Genomic DNA, 27581 nt, shown 5'->3' with positions numbered 1-27581 from the left:
GTTGAGTGGAAAAGAAGTGAATCCACATTTGGCCTTCTTTCTACATTTATTTAGGGATCAAATCTTTATTTATTTATTTTTGTCTCTGGCTCTAGTAAAATGCAGTAAAATCAGAAGCAAATACACAAAATAAACCACTTTTGCTGGTATTTTTCCAGGTATTAATTTCCTCATCTGTTAAAAATAAAATATAATTACGGCTAAAACTTTCAAGCTCTTAGCATGCACCAGAGGCCATGTGGCATTTTCACATATGATCTAATTTTTCCCTAACAACTGTATAGGGTGGATGCTTTCATTAGCTTTATGTTAAGTGTCTTGTATTGTTATTCAAGAGAATCAAAATAGTGGAAAAACTGTACTAAATAAGTTTATTTTGTTGCATACATTTTGAAATCTATGAATTTTTCCCATAGTATGCATTTTTCAGGAACTTTTTTTTAAAGATTTATTTATTTGAAAGGTAGAGTTACAAAGGGAGAGAGAGCGAGGTCTTCCATCCACTGGTTCACTCCCCAAATAGCTGCAACAGTTGGAGCTGGGCCAAATCTTAGCCAGGAGCTGGGAGCTTCTTCTAGGTCTCCCTCAAGGGTGTAGGGGCCAAGGAGTTGGTATATCTTCTACTGCTTTCCCAGACCAGAGCAGAGAGCTGGATAGCTAGTAGAGCAGCCAGGACTTGAACTTGTACCCGGATGAGATGCCGGCACTGCAGGTGGCGGCTTTACCCTCCATGCCATAGTGCCGGCCCATTTCCAGGAACTTTTAAAATAGGCCTTGAATAAGAGGCAACTGAGGCAAGGGATTCTTCTTGTGGGATTCTGTGCCTAAGTTGCATTCAGTGTTAAGTAGTTCCCACTTAACAACTTCACCTGTAAAAGCAGAAGGGCGAGAATAAGGATAAAAGTTGTGTGGCCTGACCATATAGAACACATGAAAGTTATTTTCTATATTTCATTCTTTTTGTTGTTGTTTTAAATTTTTTATTATTTATCTGAGAGGTAGAGTTATAGATAAAGAGAGGGAGAGACAAGGAGAAAGGTCCTCCATCTGCAGGCTCACTCCCCAAATGGTTGAAATGGCCAGAGCAGGGCTGATCTGAAGCCAGGAGCCTCCTCTGTGTCTCCCACGTGGACGCAGGGACCTCAAGCACTTGGGCCATCTACCACTGCTTTCCCAGGCCACAGCAGGGAGGTAGATCAGAAGAGGAGCAGCTGGGACCGGAAATGGTGCCCATATGAGATGCCAGCGCCACGGGTATGGGATTAGCCTACCACACCGCAACGCTGGCCACAAATGTCCACTCTTAGCATTATCTGTTCCAGTATTTCTGGTTTGATTGTTACCCTATATTATCCTGTGTTTTGTGTTCTCCCAATACCAATGTAGACTGTGCAGATATGTATATGGAATATATGTTTTAATGTGGAATATGTATTTTAATATGTATGTTAATTTAATATTTTTTAGTAAAATAAACATGAAATTGGGATTGACAGGATAAGTTTTTACACTTGTCACTAGTGATCTCTGCATCATTCATCAAATTAGCTCTCTGGGGTCAGTCATCTCACTTGTAAAACAAGAAAATGTTTCTAAAGTTTTTAAAAATTCCCTTGTATTTCAACACTCTCAAATACTTCATTAGAGGTCCATCTCCAGAAGGGACTAACAACATTTGTTAGGCAATATTCAGTTTTTAAGTGAACATAATCAATTTGGAATTGAGAAAGAAAGGTATATAATGTTAGCAGTAGCAAGGACTACATAAATAGTTTTCTGCAAAATACTATAAAAATTTTGTCTCATTTAACCTTTGTACCACTCTTCTCTTACATGGGGATATTTAACTTACTTATACATATTCACATGGCAAGGAAGCAAGAGGACAAGGATTAGCCTGGGATTATCAGAGGTTTGCCATCACTGTATACTCCGTACAGAAAAAAAAAAAAAAAAAAGTGGGATAGAAGAACCTTGGCGTTCTCTCTCCCCACCACAATCATACATTGTTCCTATGTCTCAGACCTGCCCTTTATTCTTCTGTGGTTACATTCACTTCACCTGCAGAATGAGGATGTAACCAGCTGTCCCATGGAACTGGAAGCTGCACCTGAATCTAAGATGCATACGAGTGTGTTCTGGGATTCTACAGTAATTTGTAAAATTGCCTTTTCTTCCAATGCTGGCAGTCTGTTTCTTGAATAGCAATTTGATGGCAGAGACCATACTTTTTCTGTATTTTGCTCATGGCCCCTAGCACTCCTAGGACCCAGAATAAATATTATGTAATAATGAAAATAAAGAGAGAAGTCAGATCCAGTTGTTATACGAGAATAGTAATTGGATCTTTACATCTTAATCATGGATTAGAAATGATTGCTTGGGGGAAAAAACACAAAAACCAGCTAATGACTGCTTGTAGTTTCTCCAGTGTTCTGTGCCACACTTGACATAAGTCAGTTTATTTATTGTCACAACAGCCCTGCAAAGAAAATCATTCCCTCAGCCACATGAGGATGCTCATTACAGTCATTAATTTTGTTAAGAGAAAATAATGGAACTGAGGTGCAGAGGCAACATACCCAGAAGCCATTCTTTAGCCTGCTAACCCCTGCTGCCGCTTTGATGAGAGAAACAGATCCTGTTCAAGGTGGCTAGTAGATGATGCTATTCCACATTCTTCCTTATTATGTGTAGCAGCAGGAAGAGTGCAACTGGACCTTTCTTGGATGTAGTGTATGATGATTCAAGGTCTTTTTGTGGCTGCCCCAAAAACCAGTTGTAAAATGATTTGATGGAGACCAGGAAAGGGTTTGGGGACCTTCAGCAGCTCCTTTAGACCTGGGGATTTTCAAATTCTCCAGAAAACTTTGTTCGTGGTGACACTTGTTTTCACAACTTAAAAATGTAATTGGGCCTAATGGGTGGCATAGCTGGTAAAGCTGCCAGCTCTGCACTGCATCGCATATTGGCACTGGTTCAAGTCCCAGCTGCTCTACTTCTGATCCAGCTCCCTGCTTATGTGCCCGGGAAAGCATCTGAGGATGACCCAAGTACTTGAGCCCCTGCACCCACGTGGGATACCTGGATGAAGGTCCTGACTCTTAGCTTCAGCCTGGCCCAGCCCCAGCCATTGCGGCCATTTAGGGAGTGAACCAGTGGATGGAAGATCTCTCTATTTCTATCTTCTCCCACATCCCTTCTGTAACTATGCCTTTCAAATAAATAAAATAAATCTGAGAGAGAGAGAGAGAGAGAGAGAGAGAGAGAGAAATTTCAGCCTGGCAGGCATTGGATGAAAGTCAAAGTGTAAAGATATCCTAGAGTATTGATCCTACAATAACCATCTTTGGGGAATGGGTGGTTAGCTGAGCAATTAAAATGCTTGTATCCAACACTGAAGTACTGAGGTTCAATTCATGTCTCCAGCTTCTGACTCCACCTTCTTGCTAATGCAGATCCTGAGGCCGAAGTGATGGCTCAAGTAATTAGGTTCCTGCTACCCACATGGGAGACCAAGGTTGCATTCCCAGCTCCTGACTCTGGCCCCAGTCCAGCCCCAGGTGTTGGAGGCATTCAGGGAGTGAACCTCAGATGGATGATCTCTGTCCATCTCCTCTCCCTGTCTTTCAAATAAATAATAAAACAGACTCCGGAAGACCCTACCTCTAAGTCATCTTTCAAGTAATTGCAGTTTATAATTTTTAGTGTGCCCTACTGTAGTTCTATAATTTACTTCATGGATTTGTTTCTTTTCATTTGTGATGGTTTCCTTTCCTTTTCCAAACTATTTGTTGTTGTTAACAGGCCAGGCCTGCCACTTGCAATTATTATAAGGGATTTTCTTTAGGACAATGTAAAGATGAATGTTGAGTGTCTTAGGGAACAGTATTAGACTATTAGAGATCAAACTTGTTCTGAGTAAAATTTCCAACAAGCCCTGCAAAACTGAAGCTGTGTTTTGTGTACTTTGCCTCCCACCCCCAGGCCTTTTTCTGAATTTGGCATTCTCTCTTTATCTCTGCTCAGGGCTATTTCCTATTTTCTTCAAATTACTCAATCAAGAAAACTCTTTTTTTTGGTGGGAATAAAGTATTTCTAATTATCTGGTCCAGGAAAGCCATCTGCTGAGTTATTAGTCCAGCATTGTGGCAGAGGACCAGCAGTGTGAGGGCATGTGAGGGATGCTTTCATCCACCCCAGCTCTCCCTCCCACCTCAAAACTCTCTCTCTCTTTCTCTCTCCTTCTCCTTATCTCTCTCTCTGTCTTTCCTTCCCTCCCTTGGATGGTTTAGTTGGCAAATGTGAATTTTCAGGAACCTTTTCTAGACTTGTGGTATAGTTCTCTCCTCATTAAAAATATCTAAATTTAAATAATATTTTCCACTGTAAATCATACCCAAGGTAAATGATATTTGCAGATATTATATGACAGTGCTAGGAAAAGATCTTACATATCTTAAATAGTTTTTCATTGCAGAACAAAAAAGAATATATTTTTAAAATGCAAATAAAATGAGAGTCATATACTCATAGGGTGGATAAAGCCCCATGATTTGCTCAACTCTCCAGATATTTTGAGAAAGAGAGAGAGAGAGAGATAAAGAGACAGGGATCTTTCATCCACAGTTCATTCCCTAAATGCCCACAACAGCTGGGGCTGGGCCGGGCTAAAGCCTGGACCCTGGAACTCAATTCAGGTCTCCCAGAAGATTATCAGGGACCCAAGTACTTGAGCTTTCACCTGCTTCCTCCCCAAGGTTTACATTGGCAGGAGTGTGATTACATGCAGAGCATGGACCCGGACCTAGACCATCTAATATGGGATGTGGGAGTCCCTACCACGGCCGCACAATGCCTGCATTTCCACTGATTTTAACACATGGAGTAAGATATTATTATTAATGAGGATGATCATCAGCTGTAAGGAGACTCACACTAACCATGCTTATATAAATACTTCTACAACCATAGTGTACATACATAGGTACCACTTGGAAGTGGCTGACATATAAACCTGATATAGTAGGTCTGGATGGTATTTGGAAGTCTGCAAATCTGCCAAATGCCCAAGGGATGCTAACGAGCCTTGGTGGATGTCAACTCATCAATCACACTGTAGTAACAAGGGTATGAATAAGTTTATTTCCCATGTAAAATACAGTAGAGAGCTCAGGGCAAGTAAGTCAGCTTTGTAATACAATTAGTAAGGTTCTACCTCCCTTCACTTTCAGATTCCATCATCTTTAGGTTATGGCCCTGATTTCGAGGTCCGTGATGTAGCACCAGCCATTTCATCTATGTCCCAGGCATGAGAATGAAAGAAATGGGGTGGTAGCAGAAGCATAGGAACATGCCAGTGCCTCCAGAGAGATGTCTGCAGTCTACCCTAGGACAAGTTGAAACAGTCCATTGGCAAAAACTTAGTCACCTGACCTACTGCAGGTGGAGTCTAGCTGAGGAAGACCATATTTATTCTATTTTTTTAACTTTTATTTAGTAACTATAAATTTACAAAGTACAGTTTATGGATTACAATGACTTTTTCCCCCCATAACTTCCCTCCCACCCACAACCCTCCCATCTCCCACTCCCTCTCCCATTCCATTCACATCAAGATTCATTTTCAATTATCTTTATATACAGATCAATTTAGTATATATTAAGTAAAGATTTCAACAGTTTGCACCCACACAGAAACACAAAGTAAAAAATACTGTTTGAGTACTAGTTATAGCATTACTTCACATTGGACAACACATTAAGGACAGAGATCCCATATGAGGAGTAAGTACACAGTGACTCCTGTTGTTGACTTAACAATTTGACACTCTTGTTTATGGCGTCAGTAATCACCCTAGGCTCTGGTCATGAGTTGCCAAGGTTATGGAAGCCTTTTGATTTTGCCAACTCTGATCTTATTAAGACAAGGCCATAGTCAAAGTGGAAGTTCTCTCCTCCCTTCAGAGAAAGGTACCTCCTTCTTTGATGGCCGGTTCTTTCTACTGGAATATCACTTGCAAAGATCTTTCATTTAGGTTCTTTTTTTTTTTTTTTGCCAGAATGTCTTCTCTTTCCATGCCTAAAACATTCTCATGGGCTCTTCAGCCAGATCTGAATGCCTTAAGGACTGATTCTGAGGCCAGAGTGCTGTTTAGAACATCTGCCATTCTATGAGTCTGCTGTGTATCCTACTTCCCATGTTGGATTGCTCTATCCCTTTTTTATTCTATCAGTTAGTATTTGCAGACACTAGTCTTGTTTGTGTGATCCCTTTGACTCTTAGACCTATCTGTATGATCAATTGTGAACTGAAACTGATCACTGGGACTAGTGAGATGGCATTGGTACATGCCACCTTGATGGGATTGTATTGGAATCCCCTGGCACATTTCAAACCTCACCATTTGGGGCAAGTCCGATTGAGCATGTCCCAAATTGTACATCTCCTCCCTCTCTTATTCCCACTCTTACATTTAACAGGGATCACTTTTCAGTTAAATTTAAACACATAAGAATAATTGTGGGTTACAGAGTTCAACAATAGTATTAAGTAGAACAAAAAATACTAAAAGGGATAAAGTATTAAATTGCACATCAACAGTCAGTACAAGGACTGATCAAGTCACTGTTTTTCATAGTGTCCATTTCACTTCAACAGGTTTCCTTTTAGGTGCTTTCGTAGTTGTCACCAATCAGGAAGAACATATAATAGTTGTCCCTTTGGGACTGGCTTAATTCACTCAGCATGATGTTTTCCACATTCCTCCATTCTGTTGCAAATGACCAGATTTCATTGTATTTGACTGCTGTATAGTATTCCATAGAATACATGTCCCATAATTTCTTTATCCAGTCTACTGTTGATGGGCATTTGGGTTGATTCCAGGTCTTAGCTATTGTGAATTGAGTGCAATAAACATTAAGGTGCAGACAGCTTTTTTGTTTGCCAATTTAATTTCCTTTGGGTAAATTCCAAGGAGTGGGATGGCTGGGTGGAATGGTAGGGTTATATTCAGGTTTCTGAGGAATCTCCAGACTGACTTCCATAGTGGCTTTACCAGTTTGCATTCCCACCAACAGTGGATTAGTGTCCCTTTTCCCCCACATCCTCGCCAGCATCTATTGTTGGTAGATTTCTGAATGTGAGCCATTTAACAGGGGTGAGGTGAAACCTCATTGTGGTTTTGATTTGCATTTCCCTGATTGCTAGTGATCCTGAACATTTTTTCATCTGTCTGTTGGCCATTTGGATTTCTTCTTTTGAAAAATGTCTATTGAGGTCCTTGGCCCATCTCTTAAGTGGGTTGTTTGTTTTGTTTTTGTGGAGTTTCTTCATCTCTTTGTAGATTCTGGTTATTAACCCTTTATCTGTTGCATAGTTTGCAAATATTTTTTCCCATTCTATCGGTTGCCTCTTCACTTTCCTGACTGTTTTCTTTTGCAATACAGAAACTTCTCAATTTGATGCAACCCCAGATGTTACTTTTGGCTTTGACTGCCTGTGCTTCCGGGGTCTTTTCCAAGAAGTCTTTGCCTGTGCCAATATCTTGCAGGGTTTCTCCAATGTTCTCTAATAATTTGATGGTGTCAGGTCATAGATTTAGGTCTTTAGTCCATGTTGAGTGATTTTTTTGTAAGGTGAAAGGTAGGGATCTTGCTTCATGGTTCTGCACATGGAAATCCAGTTTTCCCAGCACCATTTTGAATAGACTGTTCTTACTCCAGGGATTGGTTTTGGATCCTTGATCAAATATAAGTTGGCTGTAGTTGTTTGGATTAATTTCTGCTGTTTCTATTCTGTTCCATTGGTCTATCCATCTGTTTCTGTACCAGTACCATGCTGTTTTGATTACAACTGCCCTGTAGTATATCCTGAAGTCTGGTATTGATCACAATCTGGCTTTGTTTTTGTTGTACAAGATTACTTTAGCTATTCAAGATCTCCTGTGTCTCCATATGAATTTTAGCATCATTTTTTCCAGATCTGAGAAGAATGTCTTTGGTATTTTGATTGGTATCACATTGAATCTCTAAATTGCTTTTGGGAGAATGGACATTTTGATGATGTTGATTCTTCCAATCCATGAGCATGGAAGATTTTTCCATTTTTTGGTATCCTCTTCTGTTTGTTTCTTTAAGATTTTGTAATTCTCATCTTAGAGATCCTTAACGTTCTTGGTTAAGTTTATTCCAAGGTATTTGATTGTTTTTGTGGTTATTGTGAAAGGGATTGATCTTAGCAGTTCTCTCTCAGCCATGACATTGTCTGTGTATACAAAGGCTGTTGATTTTTGTGCATTGATTTTATATCCTGCTACTTTGCCAAAATCTTCTACGAGTTCCAATATTCTCTTAGTAGAGTTCTTTGGATCCCCTAAATAAAGAATCATATCATCTGCAAAGAGGGATCGTTTGAGTTCTTCCTTCTCAATTTGTATCCCTTTAATTTCTTTTTCTTGCCCAATGTCTCTGGCTAAAACTTGCAGTACTATATTGAATAGCAGTGGTGAGAGTGGGCATCCCTTTTTGGTACTAGATCTTAGTGGAAATGCTTCCAGCTTTTCCCCATTCAATAGGATGCTGGCTGTGGGTTTTTCATAAATTGCTTTGAGTGTATTGAGGAATGTTCCTTCTATACCCAATTTGCTTAGAGTTTTCATCATGAAACTATGTTGTATTTTATCCAATGCTTTCTCAGCGTCTATTCAGATAATCATATGCTTTTTCTTCTGCAGTCTGTTAATGTGGTGTATCATGTTGACTGTTTTGCGAACATTGAACCATCCTTGAATACCAAGGGTAAATCCCACTTGGTCTGGGTGGATGATCTTTCTGATGTGTTGTTGCATTCTATTGACCAGAATTTTATTGAGGATTTTTGCATTTATGTTCATCAGAGATATTGGTCTGTAATTTTCTTTCAATCCAGGATAATTTTCCAGCTTAGGAATTAAGGTGATGCTGGCTTCATAGAAAGAATTTGGGAGGATTCCCTCTTTTTCAATTGTTCTGAATAGTTTGAGAAGAAATGGAGTTAGTTCTTCTTTAAATGTCTGGTAGAATTCAGCAGTGAATCCATCTGGTCCTGGGCTTTTCTTTGTTGGGAGGGCCTTTATTACTGTTTCAATTTCTGTTTCAGTTATGGGTCTATTTAGGTTTTCTATGTCTTCATGGTTCAATTTAGGTAGGCTGCATGTGTCCAGGAATCTATCCATTTCTGATAGGTTTCCCTGTTTGCTGGCATACAACTCCTTGTAGTAATTTCTCTTAGATTTCCCTGTTTGCTGGCATACAATACCTTGTAGTAATTTCTGATGATTCTTTTTATTTCTGTGGTGTCTGTTGTTACGTTTCCTTTTTCATCTCTGATTTTATTGATTTGGGTCTTTTCTTTTTTTAGTTAGTTGGGCCAATAGGGTGTCAATTTTGTTTATTTTTTCAGAAAACCAGCTCCTTGTTTGGCTGATTTTTTGTAAATTTTTTGGGATTCAATCCTATTGATTTCTTCTCTGATTTTAATTATTTCTCTTCTCCTACTAGATTTGGGTCTGGTTTGCTTCAGTTTTTCTAGATCCTTGAGGTGAGTTGAAAGCTCATCTATTTGGTGCCTTTCCAATTTCTTGATTTGGGCACCTATTGCTATAAACTTTCCTCTTAACACTGCTTTTGCTGTATCCCATAAATTTTGGTATGTTGTACTGTTATCCTCATTTATTTCCAGAAAGTTTTTGATTTCTCTTTTGATTTCTTCTATGACCCAGAGTTCATTCAGGAGCATGTTGTTCAATCTCCATATGTTTACATATGCTCTAGGGATTCCTAAGTTGCTAATTTCCAATTTCATTCCTCTATGGTCTTAGAAGCTGCATCGTATGATTCTAATTCTTTTGAATTTGCTGAGACTTGTTTTATGGCCTAGTATGTGGTCAGTCCTAGAGTAGGTTCCATGTACTGCTGAGAAGAATGTGAAGTCTTTAGATGTAGGATTGAAAGTTCTGTAGATATCTGTTAGATCCATTTGGGCTATAATGTCATTTAAATCTACTGTATCCGTGTTGATCTCTGTCCAGTTGATCTGTCTATTTCTGAGAGTGGATATTGACGTCCCCCACTACTATTGTATTGGAGTCTAAGTCTCCCTTTAAGTCCCTTAACATATCTTTTAAATAAACTGGTACCCTGTAATTAGCTGCATGTATATTGATAATCATTATATCTTCCTGTTGAATTGATCCCTTAATCATTATATAGTGCCCTTCTTTGTCTCTCTTAAGAGTTTTTGTGTTAAAGTTTATGTTGTCTGATATTAAGATGGCTATGCCTGCTCTTTTTTCATTTCTGTTGGCATGGTATATCTTTTTCCAGCCTTTCACTTTCAGTCTGCATGCATCTTTGATGGAAAGATGTTTCTTGTAAGCAGCAAATAGATGGGTTTTGTTCCTTAATCCATTCAGCCAGTTTGTGTCTTTTAACTGGAGAGTTGAGGCCATTCATGTTCAATGTGACTATTGATAAGTAGTAACTTTGCCCTGCCATTTGCCAAAGATATTTTCTAATATATGCTTTGAAGTTCCTGTGATCTTTTTCTGTGAGGTTTCCTTCCTTTACCTTCTTTCATATTGATGACCGTGTTTCTGTGTTTCTGTGTGTAACACATCTTTAAGCATCTTTTGCTTGGACGAGTGGTGACAAAGTCTTTCAATTTCTGTTTGCTATGAAAGGTCTCTATTTCACCTTCATTCACAAATGAGAGCTTAGCAGGATATAATATTCTGGGCTGGCAGTTTCTCTCTCTTAGTACCTGGGCTATGTCTCACCATTCCCTCCTAGCCTGTAGGGTTTCTGATGAGAAGTCAGCTGTGAGTCTGATTGGAGATCCTCTGAGAGTAATCTGACATTTCTCTCTTGCACATTTTAGAATCTTTTCTTTATGTTTCACTGTGGTGAGTTTGATTACAGCGTGTCGTAGTGAGGATCTCTTTTTGGTCATGTTTACTAGGGGTTCTATGAGCTTCCTGTACTAGGATGTCTCTGTACTTCTCCAAACCTGGGAAGTTCTCTGCTAGTGTCTCACTAAAAAGGCCTTCTAATCCTTTCTTTATCTCCATGCCTTCAGGAACTCCTAGAACCCGAATGTTGGGTTTTTTAATAGTATCCTGTAGATTCCCAACAATATTTTTTAGATTTCTTATTTCCTCTTCTTTTCTTTGGTTTGACTGTATACTTTCCTGTTCTCTGTCTTCTAAGTCCGATATTCTCTCTTCTGCTTCACTGACTCTGTTTTTAAGGCTCTCTAATGTGTTTTTCATTTGATCTATTGAGTTCTTCATTTCATTTTGATTTCTCTTCACTATCACACTTTCCTGTTCTACTAGTTTCTGTGTTTCATTTTGTTTTCTCCTTAAGATTTCATTTTCATGAAAATGATTTTCTATCCTAAGGATTTTCTATCCTAAAGATTTCTGTAGTTCAATAATTTGTTTTTGAAAGCTTCTAAATGTTCTTATCATAAATTTTTTGAAATCCATATCTTGCATTTCTTCCATCTCATCATCTTCATAATCTTGGCTTGGGGTGTCTTGTTCATTTGGGGCATCATAATGTCTTCCTTGTTCTTGTTTCCTCAGTTTCTGTGTTTGTTTTTTGGCATTGTGGAGATATTCTTTGGATTCTTCTTCCCTCGCTGTGCTGGTTTTTTTCTTGTTATACTATGACTGTATTAAGTGGACTTTCTGCTTTTGATGAAGCCTTAGAGGCTTGAGATGGGTGTGGCCAGAGAGCTCTGTTTGGCTCTTCAGGGTTAAGGGTGTGCCAGAGGTGACATACCCAGGTTAGATGTGGTAAATCTCTCTCTCTCTCTCTCTCTCTCTCTCTTTTTTTGATTTGGAAGGGACATAATTCCACACAGCTGAGTGGAATTGAAGGTAGTCAGCTTCCAATCTCTGGCTCCTGTGGGTGTAACATTTGCCTGCTCTTTCCCAAGGACCACACAAAGAATCTGTGCTGCCCTCAGTGTGGGCTCGAATTCCCCTGCTGTCTCCCACTGGGTTCCCAAGGTTACCAAATTGTAGCGTCTCTGGAGAGTACTCACGTGAACTCCGTGAGTTCTCTCACCCGCCGTATCTTTTTTCACAGTCTCAGTTTATCAGCTCCACACATTCACTAGGTTCTAACCTCCTGTTATTTTACCCCCCCTCCCAGAGTCAGGTTTTTCTGCTTGGCTGAGGGCGGGTGCTGCCCTTAGGTCATGCAGCTTTTACATATGTCCAAAATGGCTCCTGCTCTTTGTCTTGCTCTCCTTTGAGAGGTGAGTGTAGAAAGAGAGACTCGCATCCGTACCAGTCCCTTTTTTTTTTTTCCTCTCTCCTCTTGTTAGCCTGGTGAACTTTCCCCCATGTGGCTTCAAGCCTTGTTCCTTCTAGGCTCCTCCTTCCACTTTCCCTCCAGTGTCTCGGGCTACCGAGGTTCGACTCACCTCGTGTTCCAACGCTGGTGCATAGATTCTGCAGCTGGTGTCCCAAGTCATGGGCTCCCACGCCCTCCACGCAGGTCCACTGTGAATCACTAGTTCCAGAAAAGTTTCCTCTGCTGTTTCTTCCCCAGCTCTTCCTTGAACGTGCAGTATCTCCACTTTTATTAAACTGTCTCTTTCTGGACTATCAGTGTGCTCCCTTCCTACTCCGCCATCTTGCTGGACCCTCTACCACCTTTATTCTAAATGGCTATGTACCCAACTGAAAAATCTCATTCTGTAAAAGAGGAGTAAGGTGTTGTGGGGGAAGGTTATTGGGACCCATCAAGCAGTTGGAGCCACAGATGTGGGCTTCTTCCTTGGGAAATGGTTTCCCAAGGTCAAATAGAAAATCAAAGTTCAAACATTAATTGTATCTAATGCATACCTAGGACTCCCCAGGTTCTAAGGTTTTCCACCATCATGAGCATCATTTTTTGGATGTGGAAACAGTTTCAAAATGGTTGAAGGGCTTTATTGGTCATAAATCCTTGCCTTACTCCCCTCATTACAACTGTGTACTCCTGCCTCTTCTCTCTTATTTCTCCCCCTTTCTTGACCCTTCTTACTGAGTTCTGTTTTTCTTTGTTCTATTGACTTATCATCTACTTTTCTTAGTTAGCCTCTCCATCATTCATTGTCAATCCTTTAGGGTTAAAAGGTGAGCTCCATAAAACCTGTGGTTTGTTTACATATGCATCCCAAGTACCTCCGTTAGTACTTGGCACATGATGGGATCTCGACTACATAAATTTTAAATGGATGAATAGAGCCAATAGGTGCCATAGCCTGTCTCTGAATCATGTCTGAAATCCCCCACCCTGGTGCTCTGTGCTCTGTGCTCTGTGCCACTTGTCTGCTCTGTCAGGGCTCCTGCTGATGTTGGAGTATCTAGCATTCCTATATTTGCCTCAGAAACTTGTCAGCACTTTACCTGCTCATCTGCTCTTTGTGTTCATGATACTCACTTAGCATCACTAGGCAAGCTAACCAGTTTACTCACACATCTTCTCATTGCAGTCCCAGGTTAATATTTCCTGGAGAGTCAGGCATACTACTAGAAAACATTAAGCAAAACTACCAGCATGGATGTAAAACCAGCTCTTCTGTTCAATTTAGTCTCTGCCCTTAGCCTTAGACAGGATTGCTAGCACATGCTGATGTGACAGTTTTTAAAGCAGCTTCATCCAGATTGGATTCCAGGTCAGAATATGAAAAGGGACTGACTCTCATCTTAGCTCAATCTCAGGGCTTCCACCTCCTATCTCCACCCTATTATAATATAATGCAATATGATATAAATATTTATGTTTCTGTTTAGAGGCCTCTTACACCAGTTAATTCAGTTCACTCAGTTAATTTTATGTCTTTAGCTTTCTTTTATTTAACAAAGATTAATTTCTTGATAGAGTAGGATACATTCCGATTTGTCATGCAGATTCGTGTGATATATACTGAGCTCCTTTCAGATAATCGGAACTTTAATTCTCATACAACACCTTGATATAGGTAGCTTTTACATGTGGAAACTTAGTCTAAGTGCTTTGTCCAAGATTATGGCAAGGAAGTGCCACATGACAAATAATTGCATGTGGAAAGTAGTTCCACCTTAATTATGCATTCCAAAATTCAAATCTTTACTCTTTCTATTTGTATCCCTGAATGTCTTGAGGTTTTGTGTCTGTGTGTGTGTTTTACTTACATGTGCCTTTTTCATCAAACTCAGCATGGTGCCTTGCCTTGCTCACAACAAGATCTCAGTAAATATTGAACAAATACAAATATATGAACAGCTTTCCTGTGGGAAATATCCTGCTTTGATTGTGTGAGCATGGATTTGGGACAAGCATCCTAGATCTATGTTCAGGCGGCTTTTATTTATGCTACCACTCAGGCAAAAGTAAGTCAATTAATCTCTCTGTCTCCGTTTCCTGGCATGTAATGTGGGAATGGGCATGAAAGCCCCAGAGGGAGTTGTGAGATTAATTAGTTAAAATGTATACCCTGCTATATAAATGCTAATTGCTGTCAGGAGCGTGGGTTGGATTTTCCAGTGACTTGGCTTTGCGAGGCTTTGCACATTTCCATTAGTCCTCTGTGCCACCAAAGCTCAGCCTTCAGAAGCCCTTTGGCTGAGAGAAATGATGACTTTGTGGGTCCCCCAGGTTGCGGGGCCAAATTAGAAAGGACTTCCACTGTGGAGTAAACTGCATAAAAATGGGGCATTTTAAACAAAAAAGTAATTCACTGTGCCAGTAATTTGCTAAATTCCCTTTGCTCTTATTAGAGGCAAATCTATTTGCATAGCAGTCCTTCCCTATCTTTCCTGAGGCTGGTGCCTGCAGTGAATCATATAATTAATTTGGTATTACATGACACCCCAGCCTGTTGCCATAGATTTTATTTTTGTTTGTTCATTGGATAATTTAAAAAAAAAAAAAACTGACAGAACACCCTCAGGTGGCTGGCTGTTGAAACTTAAAAACTCACAGAACAAATTACAAATGGGCAAATATGCCAGAGAAAAAGCACAGTAATAATACCACATTGAGTAATGTTTACGAATACTGATGCATACATTTTCAGTCCCTATTGTAAAGGAGCATGATTCACATTATAGACATAATCAGTTGGCCCATGAAATACTATGTAAAATAATAGACAGCTGATATAATTATACTTTTTCCCTTTAAAAATGCATTGCTTTTAATTTCATTGAAAACATGGAATTGGCCAAAAATCTTGGCAGTTGATCTCTATTTAAACTTTGCTATGTTAGGATCTTTAATAAATGCTGTTTTTAAAAAAGCATCTGATCTTGGATTATCAACCTTTGTTATGAAAGGAAAATTCTTCCTTTATTAGTCACTGTAGGCAGTGCTCCTTTCTGTGAAGAATCTCATGGATTTAATACAATAAAGGTTTGGCTGGCTCTGCAGCTCACTAGGCTAATCCTCCGCCTGCAGCGCCGGCAAACTGGGTTCTAGTCCTGGTCGGGGCACTGGATTCTGTCCCGGTTGCCCCTCTTCCAGGCCAGCTCTCTGCTATGGCCCGGGAGTGCAGTGGAGGATGGCCCAAGTGCTTGGGCCCCGCACCCCATGGGAGATCAGGAGAAGCACCTGGCTCCTGCCTTGGGATCAGCGCGGTGCGCCGGCCGCGGCAGCCATTGGAAGGTGAACCAATGGCAAAGAAAGACCTTTCTCTCTGTCTCTCTCTCTCTCTCTCTCACTGTCCACTCTGCCTGTCAAAAAAAAAAAATGCAAAAAAAAAATACAATATTTATTTTTTGCTCATGTCACAGCCCCTTGAAAGAGAGATGATTTTCTTGAGTAGCTTTGCTCCAAACAATGGCAAGAATCAAGGCTCCTACCATCTTGCAAAACCACCTTTGCAAAACTTCTGGCCTTCACACTCTCTTTGAAGGAGGAGAGAGAGCACCAAAGATTATTCAGGGAGTTTCAGGTTGCATAGCATTGCTGCCTACATCCTTTTACCAGAACAAAATCATCTGGCCCCAGCAAAATTGCCATATGTGATTTTCACAGCTGCCAAAGGAAAGCAAACATGATTAATGAGCATCCAGCCAGTCTACCACAGCCTGTCTTTGTGATCACCAAAATCCTCTTCATACTTCCTCCAGGTTTGGCCTACCCGAGTAGCTGCCGGTGGTTGAGATGTTTTGCTCACTCTGCTTTCCTAGCCCCTCATTCACAACTAGCATCCATCTGCTTCACACAATCAAATATCTATGTGTCACTCATCATCTGTTTTACTCTTCTTCTTTACCAAGGCTATAAAGATCTCCAGGGGCCACACAAAGTGGCATTTTCTAATATTGGTGTCAGAAAGTATTCTTTAATAAAGGCATCATTTACCCCCTTAGGGGTTCCCTTTTTCTCTCCAGTTTACCAATGTTCTGTTTAAGAGTGAATCATGATATCAGGACTGATCTGTGACCTGAGCTGGGGTGATCTGATTTGAAACATATTTTGGAGTGGGGTCACACAAAGGAGGCTAGTTTTCATTTAATATTCTTGCCTCTACCGTCATCCAATTTTGTTCAAGAAGTGCAGAATCTTGAGAAAAAAATGCCTTTGGGAATAACACAAAGAATATCTCTATGAAATATAAAGGGTAGTGACATCTTATTTTGTCCATACCCCCCCCCAAGAAAAAAAACACTCAACAACAACAAATAATATGGTGAAATTGCCTGTCTCTCTTGCTTTCTCTTTTAAGCTAATATATACTTAATATAATTTGAAAGGGAAATACCTGGTATGTCAATGAATCTCAACACAATTTTTTGGGATGAAAAATAAAATCAAGACTTTTTCTAAGAGAAAATAGATGTGATTAGGAAGATTGCACAGTAAGAATGACTTATCTAATTGTATTACACGGTGTGTATCTTCTTCATACCCCATCCCTGCCTCCCTTCCATCTTTTCTACTTTTTTTCTAATAATTACTTTAAGAATTTTTAAACAAGTTATGCACCAAGATTTTTTTCAAGGTGCATATGTTATAAGACTTAAAACAAAATCATTGTATTCCTTCTGCCTTAATTTTCCTGATTCCCACTAGATCTCCTCAGGAATAGTTACATTTGAATATTTTTTTCTCTGGCATTTCCCATCTATGTTTCTTTTCTAAAGATTTATTTATTTTATTTAAAAGGAAGAGTTACAGAGAGGCAGAGACAGAGAGGTGGGGGGGGAGGGAGAGAGAGAGTTCTTCCATCCTATGGTTCACCCCCCAGATGGCTGCAACAGCCAGAGCTGTACCAATCCAAAGCCAGGAACCAGGAGCTTCTTCTGGGTCTCCCACATAGGTGCAGGGTCCCAAGCACTAAGGCCATCTTCTACTGCTTTCCCATGCCATAGCAAAGAGCTGAATAGGAAGTGGAACAGCCGGGACTCCAACCAGTGCCCATTTGGGATGCTGGCACTGCAGCCCAGGGCTTTAACCTGCTGTGCCACAGCACCAGCTCCCACATACTTACTTTGATTTGTATCCTTTGCTAACTATTTTCAACTACTTTTCCGCATAATTCTCCACACTGCTGATGTCATCGGATAATGTAAATATTACAATTATTTTCACTTATTTGTTTTTATTTATTTGAAAGATCGAAAGAGAGAGAAATACAGAGACAGAAATAGAGAGAGAAAGCGAGAGAGAGCACTCGGGTCAAAACCAGGAACCCAAAATACCATCCAAGTCATCCATTTGGATGACAGCTATCCAAGTACTTGAGCCATCATGCCTCCTAGGGTGCACATTATAAGTTTGATACAAAGTGAAATTATCCATAGGAGACTACAGTAAGACTATAGCTTATTGGCCAAAGTAAGTCACTTGGCCTCTCCTTGCTTAAGAGTTGCAGAAAACTATAATCTTACAATATAATTAAGAAGAAAGCCCAGAAATATTGAGTGGACAGAGTTAAGGGCTCCTTATTTTGATGTGACTAGTTCATGGGTCTTTTTAACATTCTGAATGTTGGTTTCTCTCCAGCTTTGTTTTGTTCTCCAGATTGGTTTGTTCTCCAGTTTTCCCTGCTGGTCTACAATTTGTCTTTTAAATTCCACTAAGCTGTTACCATTTGTCTGTTTTGGTGTTGCTATTGTTTTAGTTTTTTTCTCCTGCTCTTTTTTTTACTTGGGAATATACCATAAAAAATAATTTTTGTTTTAGTGAGCTTCAGAAAGAAGGGAATCTGTTGTTTATCTTAAAACTATGATTGTAATATATAATCTCACATATATAATATAATCAGTGAGCTAGTTTTGCAGCTTTGCATGACAGTGAAAATATATTTAAATAATTAGATATTTTATAAAAATATTGTAGATATTCCAGTACACATTGATGTATATAATGTTTTGATCTTTCCAATTATTTTTATGTTGAATTTTAAAAGTTGTTTCTAAAGGAAAGCTTAGCAACAAATAGTCATTTGTGAAGTTTTGGAAAAAAACAGCTTTACTTCCCAGAGATTTATTCATTACTCGAGTGAGGATTCCTTTTTATAAATCAAAAAGCCTCAAACTCTTTGCTTTTGCCAAAGGTAAAATAACTACTACTTTATTTATTCTACCAGTTTTCTGTTACTGCAAGAATGTTGCCTCAATAAACAGCTAAAAATGTCAGTGAAAAACTTCCTTTTATTTATTATGCATGTGTTTTTGCCCATCAGTAGAAAGGTTTGTTCTCCAGTCCATAGTCCACTCATATAGACTGGGCTTCCTTTTGCATTGTTGATCAGGTTTGGTAATGTTGGACAGTTGTGCTTTTGGATATTAGCCAGCTGCTGCCAATGACGCCTCAGCTCTAATCCACGTGGTCTATTATTTACTGCCACTTTCCTGGGCTTGTTCTTATCATGGTAACAGGGCTCAACAAGAAAAGGCAAAAGCTTTGAAAACCAAGGCTATTTCTGCGGCATTTTACTGTCCGATGTAACTCACAAGGGTAGCCCAGATTCTAGGGGTGGCAAAACAGGCTTTCCTTAATGGAAAGACTCAGGGTTTCACATTTGCAGAGGTGAAGATGTATAGAGGATCAGAACTAGAGCTGATTTTGCAGACCCTTGTACAGAGTTGTTAAGTGATAATTATAAGTAATTTTTACTGTTAAAAATGTAAACTGGCTTGGGGGCCCGTATTGTGGAGGCAGGTTAAGTCTACTTGTCATGCCAGCGTCCCATATCTGAGTGCAGGTTAAAGTGCCTGCTGCTTCTCTTGTGTTTCAGCTCCCTTATAATGCAACTGGGAAGGCAGCAGAAGATAGCCCAATATTTCGGTCCTTACCATGCATGTGGGAGACACAGGTGGAGTTCCTGACTCCTGCCATTGGCCTGGACAAGTTCTGGCCAGTGCAGCATTTGGAGAGTGAACTGGCAGATGGAAGATGTATCTCTCTCATTCTCTTCCCTCTCTCTCTCTCTCTCTCCTTCCCTCTCTTTCCCCTCCATCTCAACCCCCACCTCTCAGTCTGCCTGTCAAATAAATAAATAAATAAATAAATATTTTAAAAGATGTAAACTGGGCATATAGCTCAAAAAGTGTTTAAACAGTTGAGTGACTTGCTAGCACTAAATTCCATTTGCTTCTAGTTAGGAACAAATTTCTTAAGTGCATAGATGTAAGCCAACAATTTTGAACTAAAGCCAGATACCTCTCATTCTAAATTAGCCCATTATTAAGGCTTGAATTCCAATAAAATTTCATATTTCTGCTTTAATAACTACTTATAAAATATGTTATTTAATTTGTGAATGCTGTTATCATAGAAAAAAATCATTGTAGATGAAAACAATTTTTTTAATGCTTGGAACTTTATAAATTTAACTGAAGAATCAAATGATGTAAAAAAAAGCTACCAGGAGGGTTTATTTAGCCTAGAGGTTAAGATACCTGTGTTACATATTGAAGTTCCTAGGTTTTGTTCCCAGCTCTGGTTTCTCCAGCTTCCTGCCAATGTAGTCCCTGGAAGGCAATAATGATGGCTCAAATGCTTGAGCTCCTGCCCCTGAGCTGTGACACTTAAAATTAGTTCCTAGCTCCTAACTCTGACCACTGGACCAACCCCCAGCCACTGCAGGTATTAGGGGAGTGAATGAATCAGAAGGATGAACTTGAAATAACTCTTTTTTTCCCTTTCTTTGCTTTCCTCTCTCTCTCTCCCTCCCTCCCTCCCTCTCTCCCTCCCTTCCTCTCTCTCTCTTCCTTCCTTCCTTCCTACCTTCATTCCTTCCTTCCTTCCTTCCTTTCTCCCTTTCTCCTTTTCTCCCTTTCTCTCTTTCTCTGTCTCCTTTCCAAATAAATAAATAAATAAATACACAAACTTAAAAATATATTTAATTAAAGTAAAATTATGTGTAGATATACATACACCCATACATATGCATGTGTGTACATTTATGTTAGGGATGATAGAAAAAAAAAGATACCTGTTTTAAGATGACTGTTTGGAGCTTCACTAGACTCCATCAGCACTGCACTCTGCTTTGCATTCACGTGGTAACTTTTAGAGCCCTCCATTCAGATACCACTCTTAAGGCAAGGAAAGATATAATGTTTTTCTCCTGAATACACGTGATTACATTATAAAAAGAAATTGTGGAGCGGGTGTTTGGCACCATGATTTAGATGACTCTTTGAACACCCACATCTCGTATCATAGTGCCCAGGTTCAAGTTCTGGCTCTGCTTCTGATGAGAACTTTGCAGCAATGCACACCCTGGGAGGCAGCAAATGATGACTTGAGTACTTGGGTCCCTGAAACCCATGTGGGAGTCTCAATTCAGCCTGGCCCAGCCCTTACCATTGCAGGCATTTGGTGGAATGAACCAGTGAATGGGAAACTTTGCTCTGTCTCTCTGACTTTCAAATATAAATAAATAAATGTAAAAAAATTACAAATTATATTTGACTCTCAGTCCTTGAAATTCTAGCACGTTTGAACCCCAGTGGGTATTGCCAAGGACTCTTAACTTCTTGAAATATACAGTTCTGTTCTCCAGTAGACATACATGAGTGGGCAAAATTAGGGTGCACTATTGATGTTCAAACATTGAGTTTAAAGATGTATTACAAAATTATAAATATTAAATAGCTCATAAATGTATTTTTATGTTTGGTATACTTATATACATTTAACAAAAATTCACCAAAATTTATTCTATTAATTTCATCTGCCTCTTTATTTTTTTAATGTGACAACTAAGATATCTAAAATTGTGTATGTTTCTGGCATTATACTTCTATTCGACACTGCAGATCTATAACAAAATTACAGAGATCTAGGGAGAACTGGAATCCTCTTGACCCATTAATGTGAAGTTATCTTTTCAGTTGCAGTTTCCTTCTTAGAACCTCCTCCATCCCCATGATGTAAAAAACATGGAGCATCTTTTTCAGATGATATCTTCCCTCATACCTTGTAGGGTTCAACAGAATCAAGCCCTCAGATCAAATTGATACCCAAGGGATACTTAATGGATACTGAAGGAATGGTGGGAAGTAATTTCTTCACACCACAGGTGCCTTGCTACATGAACAGTGAAGGGCATCTTATTGAAGATGGACAGAAAAGGCAGTTCCTGGGAAAGACGGGGCTTTGGAGGAGAAGATGTGTTCTCTGGAGACCCTTCCTGTGAAGTTACTCATCTGCCCTCTCTTTCTTTCTGATTATTCCAGAACGCTGTGATGACTGGGGACTAGATACCATGAGGCAAATCCAAGTTTTTGAAGATGAGCCAGCTCGCATCAAGTGCCCACTTTTTGAACACTTCTTGAAGTTTAACTACAGCACAGCGCATTCGGCTGGCCTTACTTTGATCTGGTATTGGACTAGGCAGGACCGTGACCTTGAGGAGCCAATTAACTTCCGCCTTCCGGAGAACCGCATTAGTAAGGAGAAAGATGTGCTCTGGTTCCGGCCCACCCTCCTCAATGACACAGGCAACTATACCTGCATGTTAAGGTAGCCTACCTCTCAGCGGTGACTCTCTATTTCCCCTTTAGTCCTGGACTTTGATCCAGTTGATGTTGTGCTCTAAAACAGAGGAGGGAAAGGAAGCATTTAGACAGAAGTAGGCTTCACATTAGCTTAGCTGAGGTGGGAGGAAGGAAGGAGGTATAAAGAGACAATGGTTTTACCTCTGAGAATATTCTCCGTGGGTGGTTTCTTTTCTGAAGCTGACACATGTCAACATTGTCCAAAGGTAAAGCCTTGTTTACTCTCTTTCCACGTCATTGGAACTTGCCTACATGACATTGGAAGCTGCTGCACTTAGAAGCATACATTTTCCTAGACAAGAACAGTGCAGGGAGTAGAGTCCATTCATATGTTATTCTTGGCATTTTTCGAAGTAAATGGCACAATAGAGACTCAGGGTGCCTTTAAAAAGAAAGAGTATTTGGGAGGTGTCAAATGTATTTAGGGCAATGCCTTTGAAGCTTTTCTACCAAAATTCCTCTCAAAAGCAAGTGAATACCACATCCCTGGGAATATGAGTAGATAACAGCCTACCATTATTGCAAACTTTCTTTCAAGTCCACTTTTTTTTTCCTTTAAAGCCCATGTGGATTTTTATGTGTTACTGCACAATATGACTATTTTTCTTTTACTACAGATTAATGCTGTTTTTGAACTGAGAAGAAAAAAATCTTAAAATAAACTGAGGTATCACCAAAAAAATAACCATTTTAAGCCTTGGTTCTTAGATTACTTTTCACCTATAGTATATTTTTAACTACCAGGCTTTAATTCCTTCATTCCTAGATGTATGTGTGTGTGTGTGTGTGTGTATTTAATTTACTTTTAACCTAATTTTGAGCTATTTAATGTATTTGTTGGCTAGGGCTGCAAATACAAAATACCACAGACTGGGTAATATAAACAGAAAATTATTGTCTCATAGTTCTGGAGGCTAGAAGTCCAAGGTCTAAGTGTAGGTAGGGTTGTTTTCATTCTTAGTACCTCAGTCTTCAGCTTGTATATGGCCAACTTGTTTTCATGTCTTCATATGACTTTCTACCATGTGTGTCTGTGTCCTAATTGATTTTTTAAGGGCACATGTTACATTGGTTTATTGCCTATCCTTATGACCTCATTTTAACTTAAGTACATCTTTAAATGTACCATTTATAAACACAGTTGCACTCTGAGTGAAGGAGGAGTATGAGTTTGGGAAGGACACAATTCAGTTCATTAAGTAATACCACTTCTTTTTCCTCTCATGGATGTTAATGGTTCTCTGTTGGAGAACTATGACTGTGTTTTGATAAGTTACATTAAGATCATGTGGAAAAGTCATTTTCTCTATCACAGGAAATTCTGTGTATCCCTGTGCCTGTGGGGAACCCTGTAATCACTTAAGGCCCCCTGAGACTTTGAACTGGCACTTTAATTTTATGGAAGAAGGCTCTATTCTGATGTGTGAGTGTCCATGGAGCCTGGGACAGTTAGCTGCCCCTTATTTATATCCTAATACAATTTGGTAGAAGTTCAAACAAATGATATTAGCGAGAGTGCTGGATGAGAAGAAATAATAACTAGGCCAACTCTGCTATTACTTAGAAATCTTATGTAAGTTATGCCCAAATCTTTGGTGTCTATATCTACACAGTGACAACTGGCCTACATTCTCTTTAAGTTCCTTGCCATCTCAAACTATTGTTAAACTTAGTATTTCCCAAGTGAATATTAGCAAATACCTGGGAAGGAGTCCTGAGTGGTTTTCTATTGGACTTTGGTTTCTGTTGTGCATTCTAAAGTGCTTATGATTCTGTCTACCCACAATTTGCTGAGAACTCTTCCCCAGACTTTTTTTTAAGATTTATTAATTTATTTGAAAGGCAGAGATACAGAGAGGGAGAGGGAGAGGAAGAAAGAGAGAGAGAGAGAGGGAAAGAGAGAGAGATCCATCTGCTAGTTTGCTCCCCAAATAGCTTCACTTGGGCCATTTTCTACTGTCTTCCTGGGCACATTAGCAGGAGGTTGGATTGGAAGTGGAGTAGCCAGGATTCAAGTTGGAGCCCATATGGAATTCTAGCACTGCAGGCAGCAGCTTAACTTGCCATGCCACAGCACCAGCTCTGTCCCCAAACTTTTAAATTATCTTTTACATTACAAGAATTGGACTGTATGGCTAAGGCCTGTAGGTGCCTTTTAACTTTTTATCCAATATCTACTTCCAGATTTTCACTTACTCAGTTTACATGTCTGTCATATTCCATGTATTCAAAGCAAACCTAGGATTGAAATTGTGTGGTAGGAGCATGACAAAGCTTCCATTGTCCTGATTCCTAAATTGAAAATGGCTTAAATGGAACTATGTGGACTCATAAGCCTGGATATTTTTATGGCCTTGAGTTGGATATATCTTCCAGGATTAAGTTGCTTATACAATTGCTCCAATACTAGACAAACTGGGAGACCAACTATTGCTCCTTACTTTCATTACAATCAGAAAATGTGTTTTTAGATTAACTGAAATTTACTATCCGTAGCATATACCAAGAGAATCATTTTTCCATACAGTAGATACTTTGTTATTTGTGAACAGAGATTATGGCATCCAATTCTTGCCACCTTCCAGCTATTGTCAGAATAAGTGCCCTCTTCCCATGTTTGGGAATCCTTCTCCCCTTTCTATCGTATTTAGTCTTAATTCATTAGTCATTGACTATCTACTTTGTATTTGATGTTATAGATAAAAATCACAAGAAGAAATGGAAGGTGAAACACTCAGTATCCCATTAGTCTAGAAAATCAATTATTTTCATTATCCTTTGTTGTTTTCCTATAGATAGACAATAGTTTTTCTCTCCTCATTTAAATGCTTTTTGAGCACCTTTTGAAAGTTTAGACTTCTACTGGATATAATTAATGTAGTAAAAATCAGAAGTGTTTATAAGAACTGAAATTTTATACAGAATATAGATGGATGTTCTAATATAACCACGTAATTATGAACTATGCTAACCTTAGTCAAGGAAAAATCCAAGGTGCTCAATGAATGGGAAACTTAATTTAGATATAGAGTAAATAGAGGATAACAGAGAAGAAGAACCCTCCAGTCAGACAGAACAGCCCATGCAAACATTATAACACCAAACAATTCTGGGGTTTTCCAAAGTTTTATGTATTATTTATTTGTTTTACTTTGCTCCTCATGTGTGATTGTTTTCATAGGTGTTTACAACAATTTTGTGCCATACTTTTCTTTGTATTGTTCCTTTTGTTAGATTTCTCTGTATATCCTAATATTTTCCTTACTGAGATGGAACTGGGTAGGTATTTATGATTAAGTACCTGTTTGTTCTCCTCTTTCCATTCTTCTGTCACTTGAAAAAAAAAAATGTCCAGACACAGAATTACAAGAGTAAAAGCTAAGATTTTTTTATGATTCTGGAAAAATACTTATTTTTCAAAGATTATTTATACCACTAACAGCTGTGCTTGAAAAGGTCATTATCAGCACTAATATTAAGAATGTTTAAAGTTATATACATTATTCATACATAATAAACACATTTAGGATTATATCTACACTTGATCTTAGCCAAAAGGCCAAGAACCGATAGGATCATATCTAAAAGTGTACGTATTTTAGTGCATTAATAATAGATAATTGCATCTGTTTTTGTTTTTCTTTCTGTGATGTGAATTGGTATAGGGAATACTTTCATAAGTAATTTAATTCTTACATAAACTTATACATATAAATGAAGTCTCAAAACATAGCATAGCTTCACTTAGTTCGATTTAATCTGGTTGCTATATTAAATCAAATGCAAATAAGACTACACATTCATGGCATATTTCTCTTTTCAGGAATACCACATATTGCAGCAAAGTTGCGTTTCCCCTGGAAGTTGTTCAAAAAGACAGCTGCTTCAATTCCCCCATGAAACTCCCAGTACATAGATTGTATATAGAATATGGTATTCAGAAGATCACTTGTCCAAATGTAGATGGATTTTTTCCTTCCACTGTCAAACCCATCATCACTTGGTATATGGTAAGCATATTCAAGGACATTTTATCCTTTCTACGATGGTGATGCTTGTTGTTTGAGTTAAATGTAGACTCTGAGATATTTCTTCTACTCAGATTTTGTGATTTCCTTCTCAACAACTTTTTAAAAACCTTTGACCATTCCTCCTTTTCTACCAATTTCAAGGAAGTTGTATGGGGTGCCTTGCCCAATCCCACTATTTTTGAAATTACGTTCTCTAGAACAGTAGAACTACCATATTTCTCAACTTCCTGTGAAGAACATTTTGAGAAATGATGCTTGCTTTTCCTCACTACTTAGTTAAGTCAGGAGATAATTCATGTGCTGGGTTTCAACTTCTTGATTAATCTGTAAGATATTTTATTATTTATATTATTTTCTTATCTGCCCTCATTTTTGAGTACTGTACATCTGTTGTCTCTTTTGTATCGGAGGGATTTGCAAAGTGTTTAATTAAAAAATCAAAGTGTTGGAAGGTGGCAGTTGTGACAGCAGCATGGATTTTGAATCTCTTCAAAACTCCACATACACCAAAGCCAAAAATTCAAGGACAGAGTTTACAACAAAACTCAGTGACAAGTTCGTCATAGAACACTTTCAATAAAGTGAGACAGACCACCAGCAACCCTAAGACCTGGATGGAATCAGTGTTTACAGAAGAGGAACAGATAGAGGCAGCGTTGTTTATGACAGTCTTCAGAACAAGACAGCAAAGAGCCAGAAGGCATTCACCGGAACATGTTGAGAATGGCAGATGAAGTTGGGAGGGGTTTATGGTCTAATAGAGGGCAAGTATAGGAGAATGACTGTAGGAAGTTCTGAAGGGTTTGGAGAGGTTCTAGTGCCTTACAGTTATGAAATATGACTAGTCAGACTGAAGAGAAACTATTGAGACTGGAATAAAAAATACACTGGATCGGGATAATATAGGTAAAGTAAAGAGAAGGACTGGCTAGAAATAGTGAAGCAGAGCAGAGTCAGAACATTTCAGATAGAGTCACCATGGTTTTGAAGAGTAATTTCTGTGAAACTAGAAAATCTTGCCATATTCTGAAGTTTAAATGAAACTAACTTCATATATAAATTAGCATCAAGCAGAATGAAGGCAAAAATTCAAATTTTCAAGAAAAAAAGAGTAAAAACCAGAATAATATCTCTAACAAAAAATAAAGCATGCCAAAATGACATAATTCACTATTTCAAAAATGAGCTAAAACAAATTATGAAAATGATTTATAGTATGAAATAACATAAATAACAATTAGAGAAGTATAGAAATTCTATAATTCACTGAAAACTTGGAAAGAAATAATTTCAGAAATGAGACTAAATTAAAATGAACATAATAGCAAAGAGAAAATTACCTCTGATAATAATGACTGAAGATTAATAGAAGGTGACAAAGAAAACTTTTTAAGTCAAAATAAATGATGAGTAAAATAAGAAGGCTTGATAGCCATAACAGTATCAGATAAAGTAAACAGTGAGTTTTACCATCAATAAAAAATATTTAATACTATTAAAAAGATTACTT

General features: G+C 38.7%; 1 protein-coding gene across 10 annotated transcripts in view; it reads left to right on the top strand.

The window, feature by feature from the left end:
* The window catches only part of IL1RAP (interleukin 1 receptor accessory protein), a 163498-nt gene that overhangs the window by 78291 nt on the left and 57626 nt on the right, over positions 1 to 27581 (top strand). For 8 of the 10 annotated variants that reach the window (XR_011388002.1, XR_007908837.2, XM_070072366.1 and 5 more), the window contains exons 3-4: positions 21720 to 22005; positions 25864 to 26050. Coding sequence is in view for 8 of the 10 variants with exons in the window: in XM_070072366.1 (XP_069928467.1) it covers positions 21720 to 22005; positions 25864 to 26050 (473 nt within the window). In the remaining 2 variants the exon portion in view is untranslated. The remainder of the gene's footprint in view (positions 1 to 21719; positions 22006 to 25863; positions 26051 to 27581) is intronic. The other 2 variants (XM_070072368.1, XM_070072369.1) reach the window with 1 other exon arrangement.

Source organism: Oryctolagus cuniculus, chromosome 4 (assembly GCF_964237555.1).
Source record: "Oryctolagus cuniculus chromosome 4, mOryCun1.1, whole genome shotgun sequence".
Classification (NCBI taxonomy): Eukaryota; Metazoa; Chordata; class Mammalia; order Lagomorpha; family Leporidae; genus Oryctolagus; species Oryctolagus cuniculus.
This window is presented reverse-complemented; position numbering and strand designations above follow the sequence as displayed.